At 36.7% G+C, this 18895-nt stretch overlaps 3 protein-coding genes across 4 annotated transcripts; 1 reads left to right on the top strand and 2 right to left on the bottom strand.

Annotated features, from left to right (window-relative positions):
- Nucleotides 1-131: 131 nt before the first annotated feature.
- LOC118039201 (pentatricopeptide repeat-containing protein At1g31920) lies at nt 132-2378 on the bottom strand. The gene is made up of 2 exons (XM_035045823.2): nt 2055-2378; nt 132-1961 (listed from the first exon to the last, which is right to left on the bottom strand). Exon 2 carries the CDS (start codon nt 1958-1960, stop codon nt 152-154), a length of 1809 nt encoding a protein of 602 aa, XP_034901714.1. The 5' UTR covers nt 1961; nt 2055-2378; the 3' UTR covers nt 132-151.
- A 3277-nt stretch (nt 2379-5655) lies between these two features.
- LOC118039200 (extra-large guanine nucleotide-binding protein 3) lies at nt 5656-12548 on the top strand. 2 transcript variants are annotated; one of them, XM_035045821.2, is made up of 9 exons: nt 5656-5863; nt 6610-7684; nt 7812-7949; nt 9079-9183; nt 9276-9455; nt 10199-10376; nt 10716-10963; nt 11182-11354; nt 11805-12548. In XM_035045821.2, the coding sequence occupies exons 2-9, from the start codon at nt 6716-6718 to the stop codon at nt 12397-12399; spliced, it is 2586 nt and encodes an 861-aa protein (XP_034901712.1). In that variant the 5' UTR covers nt 5656-5863; nt 6610-6715; the 3' UTR covers nt 12400-12548. The 2 variants fall into 2 exon arrangements, with proteins under 2 accessions (XP_034901712.1, XP_034901713.1); XM_035045822.2 differs by having other exon boundaries at nt 6467-7684.
- A 1529-nt stretch (nt 12549-14077) lies between these two features.
- On the bottom strand, nt 14078-18895 carry LOC118039199 (26S proteasome non-ATPase regulatory subunit 13 homolog B). The gene is made up of 6 exons (XM_035045820.2): nt 18607-18895; nt 17131-17577; nt 16054-16134; nt 15752-15948; nt 15537-15636; nt 14078-14591 (listed from the first exon to the last, which is right to left on the bottom strand). Exons 1-6 carry the CDS (start codon nt 18754-18756, stop codon nt 14406-14408), a joined length of 1161 nt encoding a protein of 386 aa, XP_034901711.1. The 5' UTR covers nt 18757-18895; the 3' UTR covers nt 14078-14405.

Raw genomic sequence — 18895 nt, 5'->3', positions numbered from 1 at the left:
CTTGAATTCAGCAAATCTACTGACCACCAACTAAGCTCTTTGTGTAACACATCATTATAAAATAGGGGAAGAACTGTTTGAAGATAGCTGAAAAAAATAGAAATATCTAAATGGATAAGACAAGACTTGGATTAAAAAAAAAAATAATGATTTACCAATAATCTCTACAGGAGCATGCTCCATCTTTAAAATGGTGGAACCGATTTCGATCTCTTACAGTAATTTCTCTTTGATAGATGACTGTAATTAACTTGGTGTATGTGTGGCAGTCAGTACACATCCTGAGGTTTCTAGCTATTCTAATGGGAGCACCCTGAGATGTATGTATAAGTGCAAAAGCCATGGCCAACTTTTGACTATGAGCTTTCAACCTTTGCCTCTTCTCTTCTTCATCTACATCAAACAATACCTGTGATGTATCTGGAGAATAGCCTTCGAATTTCAACTGCCATTCCATCTGGTGAATCATCTCGTATACGCCTTTGCATTGAGGGTGTGACATATCTTGTGAAACAAACTTGTAAATTTTCCTCTCCACCTCTACCAGACTAAATCCAGGTGTCTGAGTGAAACCCTTGCGAGCCATTTCTGTCCGAATCTTAGCTACATCCTCCCATCTTTTAGCTCTTGCATACATATTTGATAACACCACATAATCACCTGGATTACTTGAGTTCAATTCTCCTAAGCTCTTAGCTGCGATCTCCCCAATTTCCAGGTTATGATGGAATTTACAGGCACTGAGCAGGCCTCGCCACACGACTTCATTTGGCTTGATTGGCATGCTCCTGATGAGCTCTAAAGCCTCATTAAGCATCCCAGCTCTTCCCATGAGGTGAACCATGCAGCCATAATGTTGAATTGTCGGTTCAATCCCATGCTCAAGTTTCATTCTGTTAAAACACTGCAAGCCTTCATCAACAAGGCCACCATGATTACAGGCACTCAACACACCCAAATAGACAACATCATCAGGCTTCAGTCCTTCTTCAAGCATATCAGAGAAAACCTGTAGAGCCTCCATACCGCGTCCGTGCATTGCAAGCCCTGTGATCATTACACTGTAGGACAATTGGTTCTTCCTCACCATTCTTCGGAAGAGAGATAATCCTTTCTCTATACACCCGCATTTCACATACATGTCTATTAAGGAAGTTTGGACTATTACATTCATCTCTCGAATGTTCCTTAACAATGTTACGTGTGTGCACCTCCCCAAATCAAGAGCACCCAAATGGGAACAGGCAGAGAGAACACTGACCAGGATGCTCTCTTCTGGCCTACAAGATCCCTCCCTACTCATCTCTCCAAAAACTGATAAGCACTCAGACCACATGCCCAAACTGGCGTGAGCTGCTATAATAGCACTCCAAGAAGCAACATCTCTACGACCCATTTGCTCAAAAACAGAACATGAAAGTTCTATCTTCCCACACTTGCCATACATGTTGATCAAGCTATTTTGCACAAACAAATCTCCTTCAAGTCCACGCTTAAGAATATACCCATGAATCTGCATCCCCTCCTCTATTGACCTTAAACTGGCACATGCCTTGAAAAGAGCGGGATATGTAAAATTATCTGATTCAACTCCTCTCTCAAGCATCTCATAATAAAGAAACAAAGCATTTTCCATATTCATAACATTTACGTATCCTCTAATCATGGTATTGAATTCAAAAGTACCCGGTTGATCGATCTGTCGAAAAATTGAGCATGCATAGTCCATGCTGCCCCAGTCTGAGAGAGCACAAGTTGCCACAAGATTGCTTGCACAAAAGGAGTTCTCCCACTTGAGGACTTGAGCATGTACTTGCTTGAATTCTTCCATGTTCTTGCACCTCTTCATAAGAGATAAACATTCTTGCTCTTTTAACTTCAAACTCAATCCTGTGGTTTGTGTAGGAGCTTCTGGTAGTGACAAAAAACGGATTTTCTGAAGGACTGGAGTCCCAATCATCCTGTCATCCGCACCATAATATAGCAATCAAGATTTTATAGTTATGCAAAGCAGACTTAACAACGGAGTAACAAGAAAAGTATCTTGTACTAACCATCAAGTTGGCATTTTTATTATGGAGAAAAGATGGACGATTTAAGGGGCGAACTAGGGAGTGGGTGCTGTTCAGATGGCCAAAAAAGAAGTGTGTGGAGGAGGGTGGAGGAAAGAAACATGAAAAGTGTATGAGAATTAAGTTGCAGGTTCTTAGATTCTTGAGGCAGGAAATAGTTACAGTTGTAGAGATGCTGATCTTCAGCCATGAGATTTGAAGAGAGACTTCCAGCCAGAAAAATGGTGTCAGCTCATGGGAGGTGTGGATTCTGGATAGGATAATGTTTGGGAAGTAGTTGGGTCTCTTAGATTGCTCCTATAGGCCTAAGCAAACCTTTATATCTCCCAAGTCAGCACTGCGGACCCATTTCTCTTTTTTTATTTTGTTTTTATTCAAGTTCAAATATATTCTTAGATTAGATAATCTCTTTTATGCATTTCATGAAAATATTTCTCTACAATGCAAAATCAGTCATTTATGCATTCCAAGCCATTAATGGCAGCCTCATCGCTTGATTGATAATCTATTGATTACTATACCCATTGATGGCTAGACGAAGAAACCCAGAGAAGCTTCAATGCATGAAGATTGCAAGATTATCCCTTGATTTCATATATGGTTTAGCATTAAATTGTTCAATTTTCATTCTATCAACGGTAGAGAAGTGAAATCACAATCTCTTTTGTTTACTTGTTCAATTAATAGCTAAACAAAGATTATGAGAGGGGAAGACAGCTAGCCTTCACCTAAGTTTCACCTAATTTTAGTCTTACATTTAGGCTTTTTTATGCCTTGGTTGCGAGTGAAAGATACAAATCTGTGCAGTCGAGCTCTGTACACTGATAGCATTTCTAAAAAAGAATATATATACAGAAAAAAAAATTGCCAAAGAAAAATTTAATTTTGTTTTAAGAAAAATATTTTCATTTTATTTTTAATATAATATATTTTCCAGAAGTTAAAAAAATTAAAAAATATCATATTATTTATTAATTATATTAAATTTTATTCTCAATCTTTTAATTTTTATATATTATTTTTTTATTTAATTTATTTATTAGAATTTGATTATTAGATAATCTTTCATCTTATTTTTTTATTGTTATTTATTCATTTTTATTTTTTTTGTTAATTTTATTTATCAGACCTTAATCTTAATTTTTTTAATTATTATTTATTTTATTTGAAAAAATTTATGAAATTGATATTTTTTAAAATTTCATTATCTTTTAATTTTTTTATTTATTAAATTTGACCCCATCCTTTTTATTGTTATTTTATTTAAATAATTTATAAAATTAATTTTTTTTCTCATTCTCATTTTCCTTAAACTTATTCATTTATCGAATATATTCGTTCACTTGATAAACTTGAAATTAAAAAAAAATATATTTTCTCAACTAATTTTTTCATGATATAATTAAATATTGATAAATATTTTTCATCTTATTTTCTATAGTGTTATAAAGCATAAAAAACAAATTATTTCTTAAAAATTAATTTTTATAAAAAATCATTAGTTATAAAATAAAAATTATTTTCCAGTAAATAAATTATACAGAATAAACGGGGCTAAAATAATCTTCCATTTTTTGAACCGGCATGCCGAGACAAGCAATAATAGCAGTTAAAGAGAGAAAGAAAAGCAATAACAGGAGAGTCAAATAATCCCACATCTGGGCCCGTACTCACCACGCAGCTTCCTTTATTTGACACTAAACTAGCACCCAGCCAACCCGATGATCTCCCACGCGCGCGGACAACAGTTCAAACACAGAAGAAAAACAATGGTAATTATATCTTTGTCGTGGCTTCCCCTCCTCCAACACTCGCTGACTATAGCACGTGTACCCACACGCCCACGAGCTCACCACTGCGTGTCCTCATGGGGACAGGAACTACACATTGCAAAAGAGCCAAGGAAAATGGACAAAAGATTATGATTGGTCCTTGAGCATCAGTGTTTATTTGAAATAAGTCCTGTACTTTATTTTTCTCTCAAATTGCATCATTTACTTTTAATTTATCAATGTTTTAGCACTTCCATCCAAGGTTATCAAAAAAAATTTTTGACACGACACAAAATATACAATATAAACTCGGATCGTAAACTCGAATTGTAAAATCGTAAAATCACAAGAAAAATATTTTAACTAATTATATATTGACAATTTCAGTCAAGTAGTGAATAATAATATAACACAATTAAAATAAAAGTGAAATAAACAATACAAATATCCAAATACCTTGAAATATATAATTCAAATAAAATTTCATATATGTTTAAATAACTTAAAAATATGAAAAGAAAAAAAATAAGATTAAACAACTATGTTTTATTGATAGAGTTTTATAACATTTTCTAAAGGACTGATCTTGAAACATACTGCAGGCAACTAGTAAGATGGTATAACATTCTAAGGTATATCACCAACTTCAAAAAAAAAAAAAACGGAGACCAATACAGTGAACCGATGACAATGAGAACAAAAACGTACAAAATGACATCAATTTAATCTAATGTCACCTCACCTTCCACTCTTTTTATGTTAGTAACAAGTCCTAAAAATAATGTCCAAATATTCCACCAAGCAAGACATGTATTTCAAGTTCTTTCTGAGTCTTTGTCGTTTCTTTTTGAAGTTAACAAATGGTTAGTTTAAAACACAGTATTTCTCTCTATATAAGTATTCATATCTCTTATTTTACTCATTTGATTTTTCGCCATCTACCTCTATTTTCCCATGGTTTCGATCCTCCGATCATGCCTTCCCTACCTAAAATACAATATAGGCTTTCCATATCCAAGATCCTCTAATGCTAGTATTAGTCTACTAAAATTGAAAATGTGAGATTTGGGCAACGGGGAAAGGAAGACCGGGAGCGAGGACCATGTAGTGGAGTGTTAGGGATTCGAATAGGAATGTAGTAAATTTTTTAACTTTTACGGGTTAAAACTTGAAATCAGTCAAACTCGTAAAATTGATTTGATTTTACCAATTTTAATCGAGTTTGACTGATTTCGAGTTTTATTTGACACGTTATATACATGTTGACTCGTAGAATCGTAAGATTTTAAGAGTCAACTCACGATTTTAATAATCTTTGCTTCCATCTACTTACAAGGATGCCCCTGGAAATAAATGAAAATTAGAGGAGGATGAAGTATTTGATAATTGTTGATGAGTTTCAACCCATGAATAAATAAATCCATTGGTTTCTTTTTTCTTGAATAAGAAAAAAGCATAGTGTTTTGAATTATGGTACTAGTTTTTTTTAAAATATTTTTTATTTTTTAAAATTTATTTTTATACCAACACATCAAAATAATTTAAAACTATTTGAAATGAATTTAAAAAAAATAATTAAAAAAAAAAACACTTCTTAAATAGCTTACATAAGGAGGTCGTAGTTTTAAGGATACATAAAAAGTTCAATTTCACAAGAAAATGAAGCAGAGAAGTTGATTTGACCAACTATCAATAATTGAAGGACTAAACAAATCATATTATCCTGTACAAAACACAAAACACAAAACCAAAATTATTTATGGGCCCTACTTTTCTTCTCTGGGACCCACATTCTCCATCTTCTCTCTCTGCCTGTAGATTTCACCACACCATCACTGGTGTATGACTCTCTGATTAAAAATGGAGCCCTATAAAACTTAAAGCTCTTCACGCTTTTTTGGGTTCTCAAAGCATATTAGTAGTAGAAGCAGAAGTAGAATAGTGGGTTGAAAAGTTAAATACTTTCTTCTCTTCCTTGGATTTTTCTCAAGCTCTCTCTCATTCTGTCCCTTTCTTCAGGTATCTCTCTCTCTCGCTCTAAAGTTTCTACTTTACTCTCTCTGCTCTGTTACTTTAGAAACGTGAAAGTTCATGCACAAAAGGGCATTTATGAAGCTCCCTTTTTTGGATTCCTTTCTTTTCTGGTTTTTCTTTTCTTTTGTACTGAATTAGTCTTTGGTTCGTAAAGTTCTTAGGGTTTTAATTAGTAGTTGACAATGTGAACTTTGATTTTTATAAGTTTGGACTTAGTACAAATGGTTTTTGTTTTTTTGGCAAATTTAAAGCTTGAAGACAAACGGGTAATTCCAGTTTCGCTATATGATTTTGACTGTAACTTGATTTGATTTTATTTTGGGATTTTGTTGTTTTTGTTGAAAGCTTATGCTTTGACTCTAAAAGTGCTGATGTTGGATACGTTTCAGTTTGAATGTTTCTTTTTTGACTGTGACATGATTTCAGCTCAGATGGCATTTGCTTAAATTGGTTGTGCTTGCTATGGTTGAATTTGGGTTCATGTTGATTTGAATTTTGATCAATTATTGATCAGTTTGTGATTAATTCGTTAAAATATGAATACTTCAAAAGTTTTACCTGGGTGGGGTATACGACTGTTGATTGCAGCTTCTTTGTTGATTATTTCTGGTTTTGATTTCAAGTCCTCATCAAGGGTATCACTTACAATCTGTCATTCAACTTTGTTTGGTGGTTGTTTTCTGTGGATCTTTTGGTGGCTGCAACATAATTGGTGTGCTTGTTAATGTCAGATCCACAGAGTTACGATTTTTTAATTTGGATACGAGTGATTCTTGAGAAGTTATTACTTGATATTGGAGGTGAATTTTATAGTTATTCAGTATCATAGTTGAAGAAATGGAGCAAAGAAAGGGAGAAAGCTGGAAGGAATTGGTGAGAAAGATGGTTCCTCCTGGAGTTCCTCTCCCTGAAGATGAGACCAAGCTTGATTATTCTATAGCCATGGTGTATGATGGTCCACCAGTCTCTTATGATGTCCCTGAAGTTGAACCTCTTGATGTAAGTTCTCACATGATCCCGACTGCTGAACCACTTTCAGAGTCACAAAGACTAGTTTCAAATCTAGGTCTTCCAGTAACTGAACCAATACCTTTGCCAGTGTCTCGTATAGCTGGTGTTGCTGGTTCACCTAATCAAACTCCCAGAGTATCAGCAAGCTCAGAGTCAGTAGTCTCTGTCTTGCTAAACCCTGACTTTTCTTCCGCTTCAGCTTCAGCTTCTCCAGGGTCAGTTCACAATTCTCTTAGTCATCCTCCAAAACAAATGGCTAATGAAGTAAAGAGAGTGCCAGTTGTTACATTTAACACTGTTGATAGATCTGAGAGGAAAGATGTTGATGTAGAGAAGCCCATATATCCAGATTACATTGGGTTTTCTAAGGAAAAGAAGAAGCAAAAAAGTAGGGTTTGTTACAGGTGTGGAAAGTGGAGGTGGGAAACCAAGGAATCATGCCTGGTTTGTGATGCTAAGTATTGCAGCAATTGTGTGCTTCGGGCTATGGGATCAATGCCTGAAGGACGCAAGTGTGTGACATGCATTGGTCAACCAATTGACGAATCAAAGAGGTCAAAGCTGGGCAAACATTCAAGGGTGTTATCACGACTGCTAAGTCCTTTGGAAGTCAAGCAAATTATGAAAGCAGAGAAAGAATGCTCTGCTAATCAACTTCGGCCAGAGCAGCTGATTGTGAATGGATATCCCTTGAAGCCAGAAGAGATGGCAGAATTACTTGGATGCCCTTTACCTCCACGGAAATTGAAACCTGGTAGATTTTGGTATGATAAGGAATCTGGTCTTTGGGGAAAGGTGAGTTGATATTCAAGATTTCAAATTAAAATATCTCAATCAGGTCTCTTTCTACTTGGCCTTGCAGAAAATTTCAAATTCCTTCCGGTCCAGCATGGATTAGAAGTCTTTACTTGCTATTTTGCAGGAGGGAGAAAAACCAGATAGAATCATTAGTTCAAACTTAAATTTCACCGGGAAACTCAGCCATGATGCAAGCAATGGTCGCACGGAGGTTTACATCAATGGTCGGGAAATTACCAAACTTGAACTGAGGGTTCTAAAAGTAAGTTCTTTTCCAGTTAATTCTTGTACTAGTGCGTGATGCCAGCAGCAATATTTAGATTCTTGCTAGGTAAATGCTGAACAGCTACTAGGTTGTTTGGATCCCCTGTCGCTACATTCCATTTAGGATTAGGAACTGGCGTAGGCGTAAATGCAAAATAGGTTTGATTGTCCATGCATTATGCTAAACGTTTTAGAGTTGTCAGTATTAAATATCATTTAGGTTTGCTGTTTCTTATCCCAATTTTTCTTGTTTAGTTAACAAAGTAATAGGATTTATTAAGTTTTATTGTGTAGTTAATAAATAGTATTTGTTAGGCCCTTCCATTAAAATTATTTGAAGCACGTTTTTCTATTTTAATTGCTGGCTAAAAATGCTTGGGAGGGAACTTTCTGAGTTTAATTTTGTATCAATTCCCCAATTTTTCATTGGGATATTGGACAGTGCCTTGTGTTTGTTTATTGCTGACATTTTCACTTGCTCTCAGCATTGACCTAACACTGGAAAAAAGATGAGCAGGGTTTGGTCGGTTGTAGTGGGAAAAAGTAAATGTGTTAGAATGAGAATGTCTTATTAACTCTCACAACGATTGTATTTCCCCTTTCGAAGTGGTCGAAAGCTCTGTTCCTGGGGGTGAGGACTGCAATGCTCTAGTAAGAATAAACTATAGTCACATTAGGGAATCAAATGAGTGTAAAGATAGAAAATCTCTAAATAGAGGTTAGGGAAGCAAGTACATTGGTGAAAATTATTGTGTAATGGTGAGATAGCAGCTATGCATGCAGACACACCAAAACATGCTTCATGCTAGTTGAGTTCAGCTTGGTCACAGCTTAGCTATGGTGCCCAATTTGGGTCATAGCTGGAGGATAGCTTAACCTCGTGTCTGTGTCAGGCTTGTGAGTGTTTAATAGTTTATTATTGATGTTGCGCAACAATACTATTTTTCATATTAGTGCTCTTGCGACATAAAACAATAGCTAGTCCGAGTTTTTGGATTGGTCCTCCTTACTGAGTAAATGTATCAAGTTTCCATGTCAGTCTCTTTGGTATTGTGTATTGTATGTGCTTTCAGTCAGTTTTTGGTCATGTCCTGTGCAATTGCTAACCTGGTTTCCAAATGTTTTAGCTGGCGAAGGTGCAGTGTCCACGTGATACTCATTTTTGGGTCTATGATGATGGTCGTTACGAAGAGGAAGGTCAGAATAATATCAGGGGGAATATTTGGGAGAAGGTATATGCTGGAAACTCCTTATTAGAAGTTCACAGCCAGTATAAGATCATAGGTCCTGTATGAAACACTTGAATTTGCTCTTTGCTAGACAGGCATCAACAAGGATTGTTTGTACACTTTTCTCTTTGCCTGTGCCCCATGGTCAACCTCATGGACAGAGAGATGAGGCCAGCAATTACACCACTGTTCCAAATTACCTAGAGCAGAAGAAAGTACAGAAACTACTTCTACTTGGGATTCAAGGCTCTGGAACCAGCACTATCTTCAAGCAGGTATGGCCTTTCCATTTGGTGCTTTGATTAGCTATGGTCTAGATCAGTCAAATGTGGAATTTTCATCCCACACTTGAAACAGATCCTAAACCCCCCATAGCTTGGGCAGTTTCTGCCTATCCAATTAAGAATTCATTGTTAGAGCATTGGCAGTTGGAAAATATGAGCGGTTATGAGTTGGTTAAGCTTTCTGAAATAACAATTTTCCTGTGTGTTTAAATTTCCATCTTGATGGTGATTATTTTGAGGTTCTTGTTCATGTTGTATGGAATAATTATCCAAATGATTAGTTATATTTTTTGTTTGTTAGCGTCAACATTTCCAATTAGCCACCTCATTTTGATAATTTGTTTCTTACTCAATGTCAAACTTGCTGGAGCAGTAATTGATTGCAATGAATGTTGTATTTACCTTGTTCAAATTTTAGCCATTTACTGAATTGTATTTAAACTATCCATTACCAGTCAGCTTCAAGTGGTGCGAACAAAACTTTATACCAACTATATCTCACAAGATAGTGTGAAGAACTTGAGATATTATGGGCTTGATGCATGTAAGACTAAGATCAGACTTTCTTTGTTGCGCTTTTCAATAGAAGTACAACTCAGCCTGAATTTGAAAAGCTGTGGTGACTAGTTTTCTAGACATGTTTTCCTCACCACTGAAGCCCCTTGCTAGAACTTGAAATTCTTTTTATGGCTTCTGATACTGTTTTTAATGTGCATTATGCATTTCTTAAACAGGCCAAATTTTTGTATGGGAGCAAGTTCACCGCAGAAGAACTGCAAGATATCAAGTTGATGATCCAGAGCAATATGTACAGATATCTTAGCATTTTGCTTGATGGGCGGGAACGCTTTGAGGAGGAGGCAGTCTCCAGGATGAAGGCACTTGGTTTTGAAGACCGAAACTCTGAAGCTGGTAATATCTTCATTTCTATTTTTTCTTTTCTTGCATTAAAATTCTTGAGATGGCGTAGCACCTCATTTATCCTCTTCAAGTCATGTCTTGACTATGAAGCATTTGGAGGTTGTGATTTTGGGTGCACGCTAGTTAACATCTCTAACAAGTTAGGGCAATTTCCATAAATCTCGACATTTTTTAGGAATTTATTAGGAAACAGTTCTCAATGGGGTTATGATTTTTTTTTCCTTTTTTTTTTAGGTGGGTGGAACTTGGAAGGAAGATAATTCAGTGCATTTTTTTCAACTATTAGAGTGAACCTCTAAAACTTCAATTAATCTGATGCTATCTTTTCAGGTGGGGATGTTGACCACAGTGAAACTAATCAATGTATCTATTCAATCAACCCGAGGTTGAAGCATTTCTCTGACTGGTTACTGGATATTATAGCGACTGGAGATTTGGATGCTTTCTTCCCTGCAGCAACACGTGAGTATGCTCCATTAGTTGAGGAGGTGTGGAGAGATCCTGCCACACAGGAAACATATAGAAGAAAAAACGAGCTTCACTTCCTTCCAGATGTTGCTGAATACTTCTTGAGTCGGGTATTGTTCTGAATTTCACATGAGTTGCTTGTATATGAATAGCAGTTGTAATATGCCATTTTCCTATTTCTGAATTCTTTCCAATCACCAAGTTTTCCATTCTGATATTGTGGTAGTCTTTCATTTAATGGACGTCTCTTGCATGGTTTAATCCTAGATAAACTTAATTATCATTATGATCATTGAAGGGCTGTATCATATGGTATTTTTTCTTTCAGGCTGTCGAGATCTCAAGCAATGAATACGAACCTTCTGAACGTGATATTCTCTATGCAGAAGGGGTCACCCAAGGGAATGGTTTGGCGTTCATAGAATTCTCCCTTGATGATCGCAGTCCAATGTCTGAAACATACACAGATAATCTGGATGCTCCACCCCCACCCCTGACCAGGTAAATTTCCTATTTTCTGCATAATCCCCTGAAGTATGCCTACTATAGAACCAAACAGAAAAAGAAAAAAAATCTTTACAGGTCTCAACTTTACTAGAGGCATTGACATTGCGAGCACCCTAGCTCAGAATCTTTTTTCGATTGAAAGGCAGCATGCCTTCCATGGAAAACTAACACATTTTCATTATAACTGACCTGGTGTGGCAGTGCACATCTCTGGCCAGAATCTCCCCCCCCCCAAAAAAAAAAAAAATAAAATAAAATTAAAAGACATCAAAATTGCATCCAGCAGATTCTTATCGTGAAATATTGGGATCTTGATTTTTTGTACACAAACACACTTCATGTTCATGGCATTTGAACCTGAAAATTGGTTCTCTTTTATGTCTTGTCATGTTGGCAGGATTCGAGTACTCATGCCTGCAATTGTTCTTTTTCTTTTTTTTTCAGATATCAGTTGATTAGAGTAAATGCAAAGGGGATGAATGATGGGTGCAAATGGGTGGAAATGTTTGAAGACGTGCAAGCCGTGGTATTCTGTGTAGCCCTTAGTGACTACGATCAGATGTGGTTCTCACCAGAGAGCAGTGGTAGTGGATCTCTACTTCAGAACAAGATGATGCAAAGCAAGGAGCTATTTGAGACAATGATTAGGCACCCTTGCTTTAAGGATACACCCTTTGTGCTGATACTTAACAAGTATGATATCTTTGAAGAAAAGGTTAATCGGGTGCATTTAAGTGCTTGTGAGTGGTTTAATGACTTCAGTCCGGTGCAACCTCACCACAACAACCAATCAGTTGCTCACCAGGCTTACTACTATGTTGCGATGAAGTTTAAAGATCTCTATGCTTCCATCACAGGCCGTAAACTATTTGTATGGCAAACTAGGGCAAGGGACCGAGCGACTATTGATGAGGCATTCAAGTACACAAGGGAGGTTCTCAGGTGGGATGAGGAGAAAGAGGATAATTACTATGGTGTAGCTGAGGAGTCATTCTACAGTACTGACATGAGCTCCTCACAATTTGTCAGGCAAGAGTGATGCTTTTGAATTCTTTTTATTTCCTTTATAGATGAAGAAAAGGTGTAAAAAAAAAAAAGGGGCTCCTATCCTTGCGAATAAGGACTGACTGATCAATTTTTATTGATGATATGGTGAGGTATTTCAAGTGGGATCTGTTTGCGCGTTTATGGAGGAGGGTGCTTGTGATAACAATGTGCTTTCAGAGTCCTGCATGTAACCCCCCCAGTGATTGATAAGTTAGGTTAAATGTTGAATTGTCTTTAAATTGGTGTGAAGATGCGTATTGAAGCCACCTGTGCATGCTACGCTCAGGTGGAGGTGGTGGTGGTAGAAGGGGCGGTGGAAAATGGAAAATACACGCTGGATCCTATAATTAAAGAGCCAATATGCTCTTCTCCATTGTATTTCCCATGCTAGAAAAGAAAAGGGAAAAAAGAACCCGGTTCAGCTCAAGTCTTTTCTATTTGAGGGAAGGACTCCTTCATGTGATGCTTAATGTGTCTGTCTGTGAAGATCCGACTCTGATAGAGTGAACAAACTGCTTGCTGAGCTTCGGACCTTCAAATTGGGCAAATAAGCACGTAAATTCTAAAAAATAACGAGATTTAGTAAAATAATATATTTTTATTTGTAATGGTTCAAAGGTACGATATGTATTAAATATTTGAAATATTTCTAAACCATGACAATCTTAATTGATATCGTGGTGGTTTTTATTTGTAACATCGATTAATTAATTATTGTTTTGACATTAATAATCCCTAATAATAATCCTGTGAAAGTTGTTGGCTTTTATCCAATGTACTTAAAAAAGTCCTTATCAAAGCTTAAGCCTGTTGTGGAAGATGTCTTAATGCAACCACAACAACATGGATTAGAAGTCAAGCTGTTTAAATGTAGCCACGTGTTGTATCAACAAAATAGATTAGAAGTCTAGAACATTAAAACATATAAAATCATTGATGAAAAGAATTATTTTAACGGCTGACTTGACATCCTAGAAAACTTGTTGGGGGGAGTCCGTGAGTGTTACAATTTCACATTAACCTATCACGAGATTTCCTAAATATTGCTTTTCTAAAGTGTGATGATTATCTTGCCTGGCAACATTTAATAAAAATTGAGCCAACAAGGTGAAAATAGATTGTTTGGCCAAAACTTTTTCAAATTAATTATTTTTCAGATAATTTGTTTGAAACTTGAGATTCCGTCGAGAGATGGCTGTTGATCGCTCCTTTGGTTCCATCCCCGTGAAAACTTAGAATTTTTTTTTTTAATTTATAAAAATAAGTAAAAGACAACATTAGACCTGAAGAAAACTGGTATGGCGTTTGTTTCTGGGAAAAAAACGAGTCGAGAGTTATTTGCAAGAAAAGGCTGGCCAAGGACAGCCCCTGAGGTAGCGGCAAGGAACAAAAGACTGGGGGGGGGGGGGGGGGCTGTTTATCACACGGCACCGAGTTTTCTTGACGCCCGCCCGCCCCATCAACCATGACTCTCATCGGATCGGGATTCAGTTGAGACGAGAACCAAACATTATGGCAGTGTTTCTAAAATGCCATTGGCACCCTTGACCTAAAACCGGTTGGGTTCATTGCCGGATAAGGAAGGGACCCACATGCCATGAACAGCAATCAACATTACGAGTGGATCGCATCTTGGGAATATTAATGGAAACATACCAAAACATAGTCTATTAAGTAACAACCATTCTAAGAGTAGAAAGAAAGAATGTTCTTCTGATTCACCGTATCTCTTCGCAGACCCCACCTTATATAAGCCACAAATCCTAAGTGAAGAATTACACAGGCTGCTCCTTTAAGAAAAAATAATAAAAAATAAAATTGACGTTTCACGAAAAGGATTCTGGAATATGAAAGGGAAGCATACAAAGTTTGCCTTGACTGCCCATGAGACTTGCTGCTAGTCTCTCCACTTAGCCACCCATCATTATTCACCTTTCGGTTTGCGAAATTGTTGCAGTAGGCAGAAAGGAAATCAAGAACCAGATGATGGGGAAAAAATCATGATGCAACCAGATCAGGTGTTTCAGCCTCAACCGATAACAAAGCAGTGTGCACTTTATCCAACCAATTGTCCAGTCGATCTCGCAAGGATTTGATCTGTGGAATCCCCAGAACTCTTGGCTGCACCCACGAAACATGCACTGTTCCTTCAACTTGATCAATTATACCCTCAATAAGGTGGACCTGTTACCAATATCACAGCATTTGCTTTACATAATGCAAACACAATAAAAAGTGCACAGAGAAGCGAATGCAATTACCAAATTTGAGTTAATGCAGTTCTAGATCTTGGTAATGTCATCATTCATGTGGGAATAACTGAACAATTTCAAGCCTTAAGAATCTTTTCAAGTTAATGCATCAATAGCTACTGAAAATCAATACAAATTACATAGAATTACAAACAATTCAGTAAAAAGGATTCCAAGTACACTATAATCTTTTGGCTTCTTTTAAGAGCACATAACACAACCCAGTCTTTTGCTTCAAGGTAAAAAATGCTTGAAAAATACAAGTTTCAATTGTCTTGGCAAAATTGCGGCGGTTAAACAAATGTAGAAAAGTTCTTATTTCCAATACATGAAGTGCATTCAGAAGGTGCAGATGGCCATGATCTTCATGGAGCAGAAAAAGATGCACTAATCCCCCCCCCCATTCCATCTTCCCACTTATTCCTTTTCTGTTTACATGTGACTTCTTTCCTGATTGGATGTAAGACAAAAAATAATTCATGTTCTATTTTTCTGTGCATCAAGAATTCCATGGATTAAAAACTAACAATCAATTCAGAGCCCTTCCTTTGGTGCTTGTTGATTCAGTTTTTTCCCCTCTAGTTATTTTGAACCAGGAGGGGATGATGTTTCAGAACCATGTGCTTAGTTTGAAGTGTGCCCCTAACATTTAGTAACAAAATGTTGTCAACCAGGCATGACCCCAATAAACATGTATGAAAATGAGCTTAACATTTTTTTCCCTCCAGAGATCTAAAAACTATTTGAAAAAATTTATCTATGTAAACTGTACAGGTTTTCACTGAAAATATTGCCAATGGACCTTACTAAGGAAACACAAGTTTATGTATCTCATCCAGGTTCCAACATAAATGCTGGTAGAGGAAGTCAGACTTACAGAAAGGCTCTTCATGAGAAGATGCTCCACGTCCTCAATGGAAAGCTTAGTGCGCTCAGCAATAACTTTTAATGGAATAGTTCGATCTTCAGAAGGACGGCTGTAAGGAAGCACATCTAAGTTCAGCCAGCAATAATCTTATACAAGCGGTGCATGATTTGCTAAAATTTGGCCATCAAACCACAAGTGAAAAGATATTACAAATGCACACGCACCTAAAGATAATTTCCATCAGGCAGAGAATATTTATCTTTTCTAATAGCTTTGGCTCGTTCTGAACTAATGCTGGCTGGGCCCTCAGGGGAGCATTGTGCACCCGGCACAATTCTTGATAACGAACTAAGTCACCAGAGTTAAATGCCTGGAGAATGTAGTAGAGCCACTCAACCTGAGTTCCCAGAAGGCTCTTTATCTGTAAAGCAAAATAAATGTTCATCATTCCAAACCCAAAATGTTGAGTAGAAAGCTACACAGATATATGAAGAGAGGAAAGGACCAGTCATGAAGATATTCTTACTATAGGATGCGCAAGCAACTCTCCAAAGTTGTAGATGTTATCACCCAAAAGTGCAGAAAGAGAGAGATCAAATGCCAAATCCTAAAGTACAAGATAAAGAACATAAATAAGAAGGTGAACGTGAACACCATATCATAATTGATAGTGCAAGGCACAAAATATATACAAAGTAAAAGCCTATAAAGCACTCAACCAATGAAATTATTCTGTTTTTCAACTCTTTCCTTAATGAAAATAAATTATCAGTGTCAGTAACTGCAACAACCAATCCCAGTAACCTATTATTTACTACACTAAAAGCTCATAATTTCCTATTCCAGCAAAAACATCATCAGTAGATTCAATTCTTATTCCAAATGGACAAATAATAACTTACAAATCAATTAAAATTAGAGCTTCAGAAATCATGATTCTAGAGATTAATTGATGTTTAAACATGACAAAATTTGATGCTTTTGAAGATTAATTATCATCCATCTTAAAGCTCGTAGTGCCAAAAACTACAAAACTCTAGTAAGAATTAACCTTAACCCAGGAGTCATTAACAATCCTCCCAATGCCTGGGGTATTGTCAGAAATAAGTTAAATTCATTTCTACTTGATGGGATGCCAGTCTCTCCATTCACTGCTTATATTAATTCAAAATAATTATATTGCCATTACTTTTAACACGTCCAACTCAGCAGGAGATAGCAAAACAAGAAAAACCCAAACTGCTCAGATAAGCACCAAGGCCCATAAAAGCACAACCAAGCTTCACTGCTTGAACTGTGCTCAGATCATAATATTTTCTTCCCGGAGGATGCCAAAACAAAAATGGTATGAAAGATTCGAAAGACTGATTCCCAACAGAAATCAGCAAGACCACAATTTAAAGATTCCATTGGCATGGGATAATAGAAAGAAATGATTGCTACGGGAAACCAATGATATACAAATCTGGTATTAATTCCATGCATATCACTAAAGCTAGCATGCCAGAAGAAACTGAGGACATAGAGCATGTATATAATGTTAGAAGGCCATGTCTCCATCAGTCTTTTGTAACTAATTTTTGAGATGTTGATAATCACATACCAGCTTAAATGAATCTGATAGGGACTCCACTGATGTATATGCCAGATAAAGAAGAGCACTTTTATAGAACTCAGAAAATTCCTGACGATGTTTATAGTATTGAGATGAAACCCAATAATAACTGGCATACACAGACGGATCAATATCAGTCATACTGTCAAGGGTACTCTTTCCATCTTCTAAAAGCCTTTTGCACTCCTTTTGATCCCCCTGCTCAAGCTTGAATACGGCTATTTGCATCTTAATGTAAAGGACTGGTTCCTCTATACGCTGTTCTCTAGTTGCTCGAAGCTTTTCAATCACCCCTTCAAGATAGCTAATGGCAGCATCTTTCTCTGTATACTGCCGAGAAACTATAACAGCAAAGTGTGCAAGCTTGAGAAGGTTGATCTTTGTCTCAAAGTCGGTGATAAAATTATGATACAACTGTATAAGAGCATCCCCAGCCTGGAATTTAACAGACAAATATAAAAACAAAAAATATAAGTATCTGATTCACATAGGCTAACAAATCTAAAGAAAATTATTTTAATATAAGTGACATAGTGAATAAGAAGCACTTGTTAAAATTGGGAAGGGGTAACAAGGATGAGAATGAGAGAGGAAACGAAGCATGTGTGAGTGACCAAGTGCATAAACTTCAGGGTATTTGACAGGTTGCTAACTGTGTCTTAATTGAAGAGCAACCATGAACATATCAAAATCTACTAGAAGTCAGTGAAAATTAGCAAAATACAACAGAAAGATATCATGCATACAAAATTTAAGAGCCAAAATCATTGTGTGCTTTGACATATATGAGGTCAAAACTACAAAGACAATCACCTTTGGTAGCAGATCTTAGTGCTAAACCTATTTCAACAAGCATAAGAAATTTTTTCAGTAAATCAGATTGTCTGCAAGTATTAGCAACCCCCAGTTCTGGATTGCCACGTGCATCTTATACTACAACAATCAGTTACCAAATTTCGTGCAGCAACAAGTAAGAATGAGAACCAAAAATACGATGAAAATGCAGCAAACAAGCCCCCATCAACGCAACCATTTTCAATTACTTAAATTAGGCAAGAATTGAGCACGGAAACCAAAATGAGAAACACTTAGATTCAAATCTCACTTCATTTCCCCAAATTATCAAAAAGGTAACAGCACCAAATAAAATCAAAACTCAAGCGCACAAACAGACACAGGTAGGAATCCTAATTTACCAGTCAATACCATAAATCTCCTCATTACCAAATGCAACGACTTCTAGTATCTCTAAAAGCCCTAATTATACCACAAAACCCTTTAACCCCCAAATTCTCCAAACGCAAGACAGAATTTCCTAAGAAACTAACCCAAGAGATCCACAAAAAAACCCTAACATCCAGAATCATGCAATCAAGCACATAAACAGTGAAACATGCAAATATATGTAGAGAGAGAGAGAGAGAGACAATAGAAATAAGCAAGATAAAGAGTTGGGAGTCAGACCTGAAAGACGGCGAGAGCGACAAACTGTTCGAGTTTGAGAGTGAGTTGGTGCCAGAGCTTCTTCTGGTACAGATCTGCGAGAGAGTTGTACCATTCATCAAGTTCTGGATGGGCGTTGCGCAGTGTCTCCAAGTACTGTAGAGCGGCCATGGCGCCGATTTAGAGTGAGAGAGAGCGAGAGTTTCTTTTTGTGTGTTTTTGAGCTTCGAAGGAATTTTTAATAATTTGTTTGTGATACGTCTCACTTGTGTTTTCCCTGTGAGTTAAGAGTGGGTTTTGTTTGTCTGGC

The sequence above is a fragment of the Populus alba genome, chromosome 1 (genome assembly GCF_005239225.2).
Source record: "Populus alba chromosome 1, ASM523922v2, whole genome shotgun sequence".
Lineage (NCBI taxonomy): Eukaryota > Viridiplantae > Streptophyta > Magnoliopsida > Malpighiales > Salicaceae > Populus > Populus alba.
This window is presented reverse-complemented; position numbering and strand designations above follow the sequence as displayed.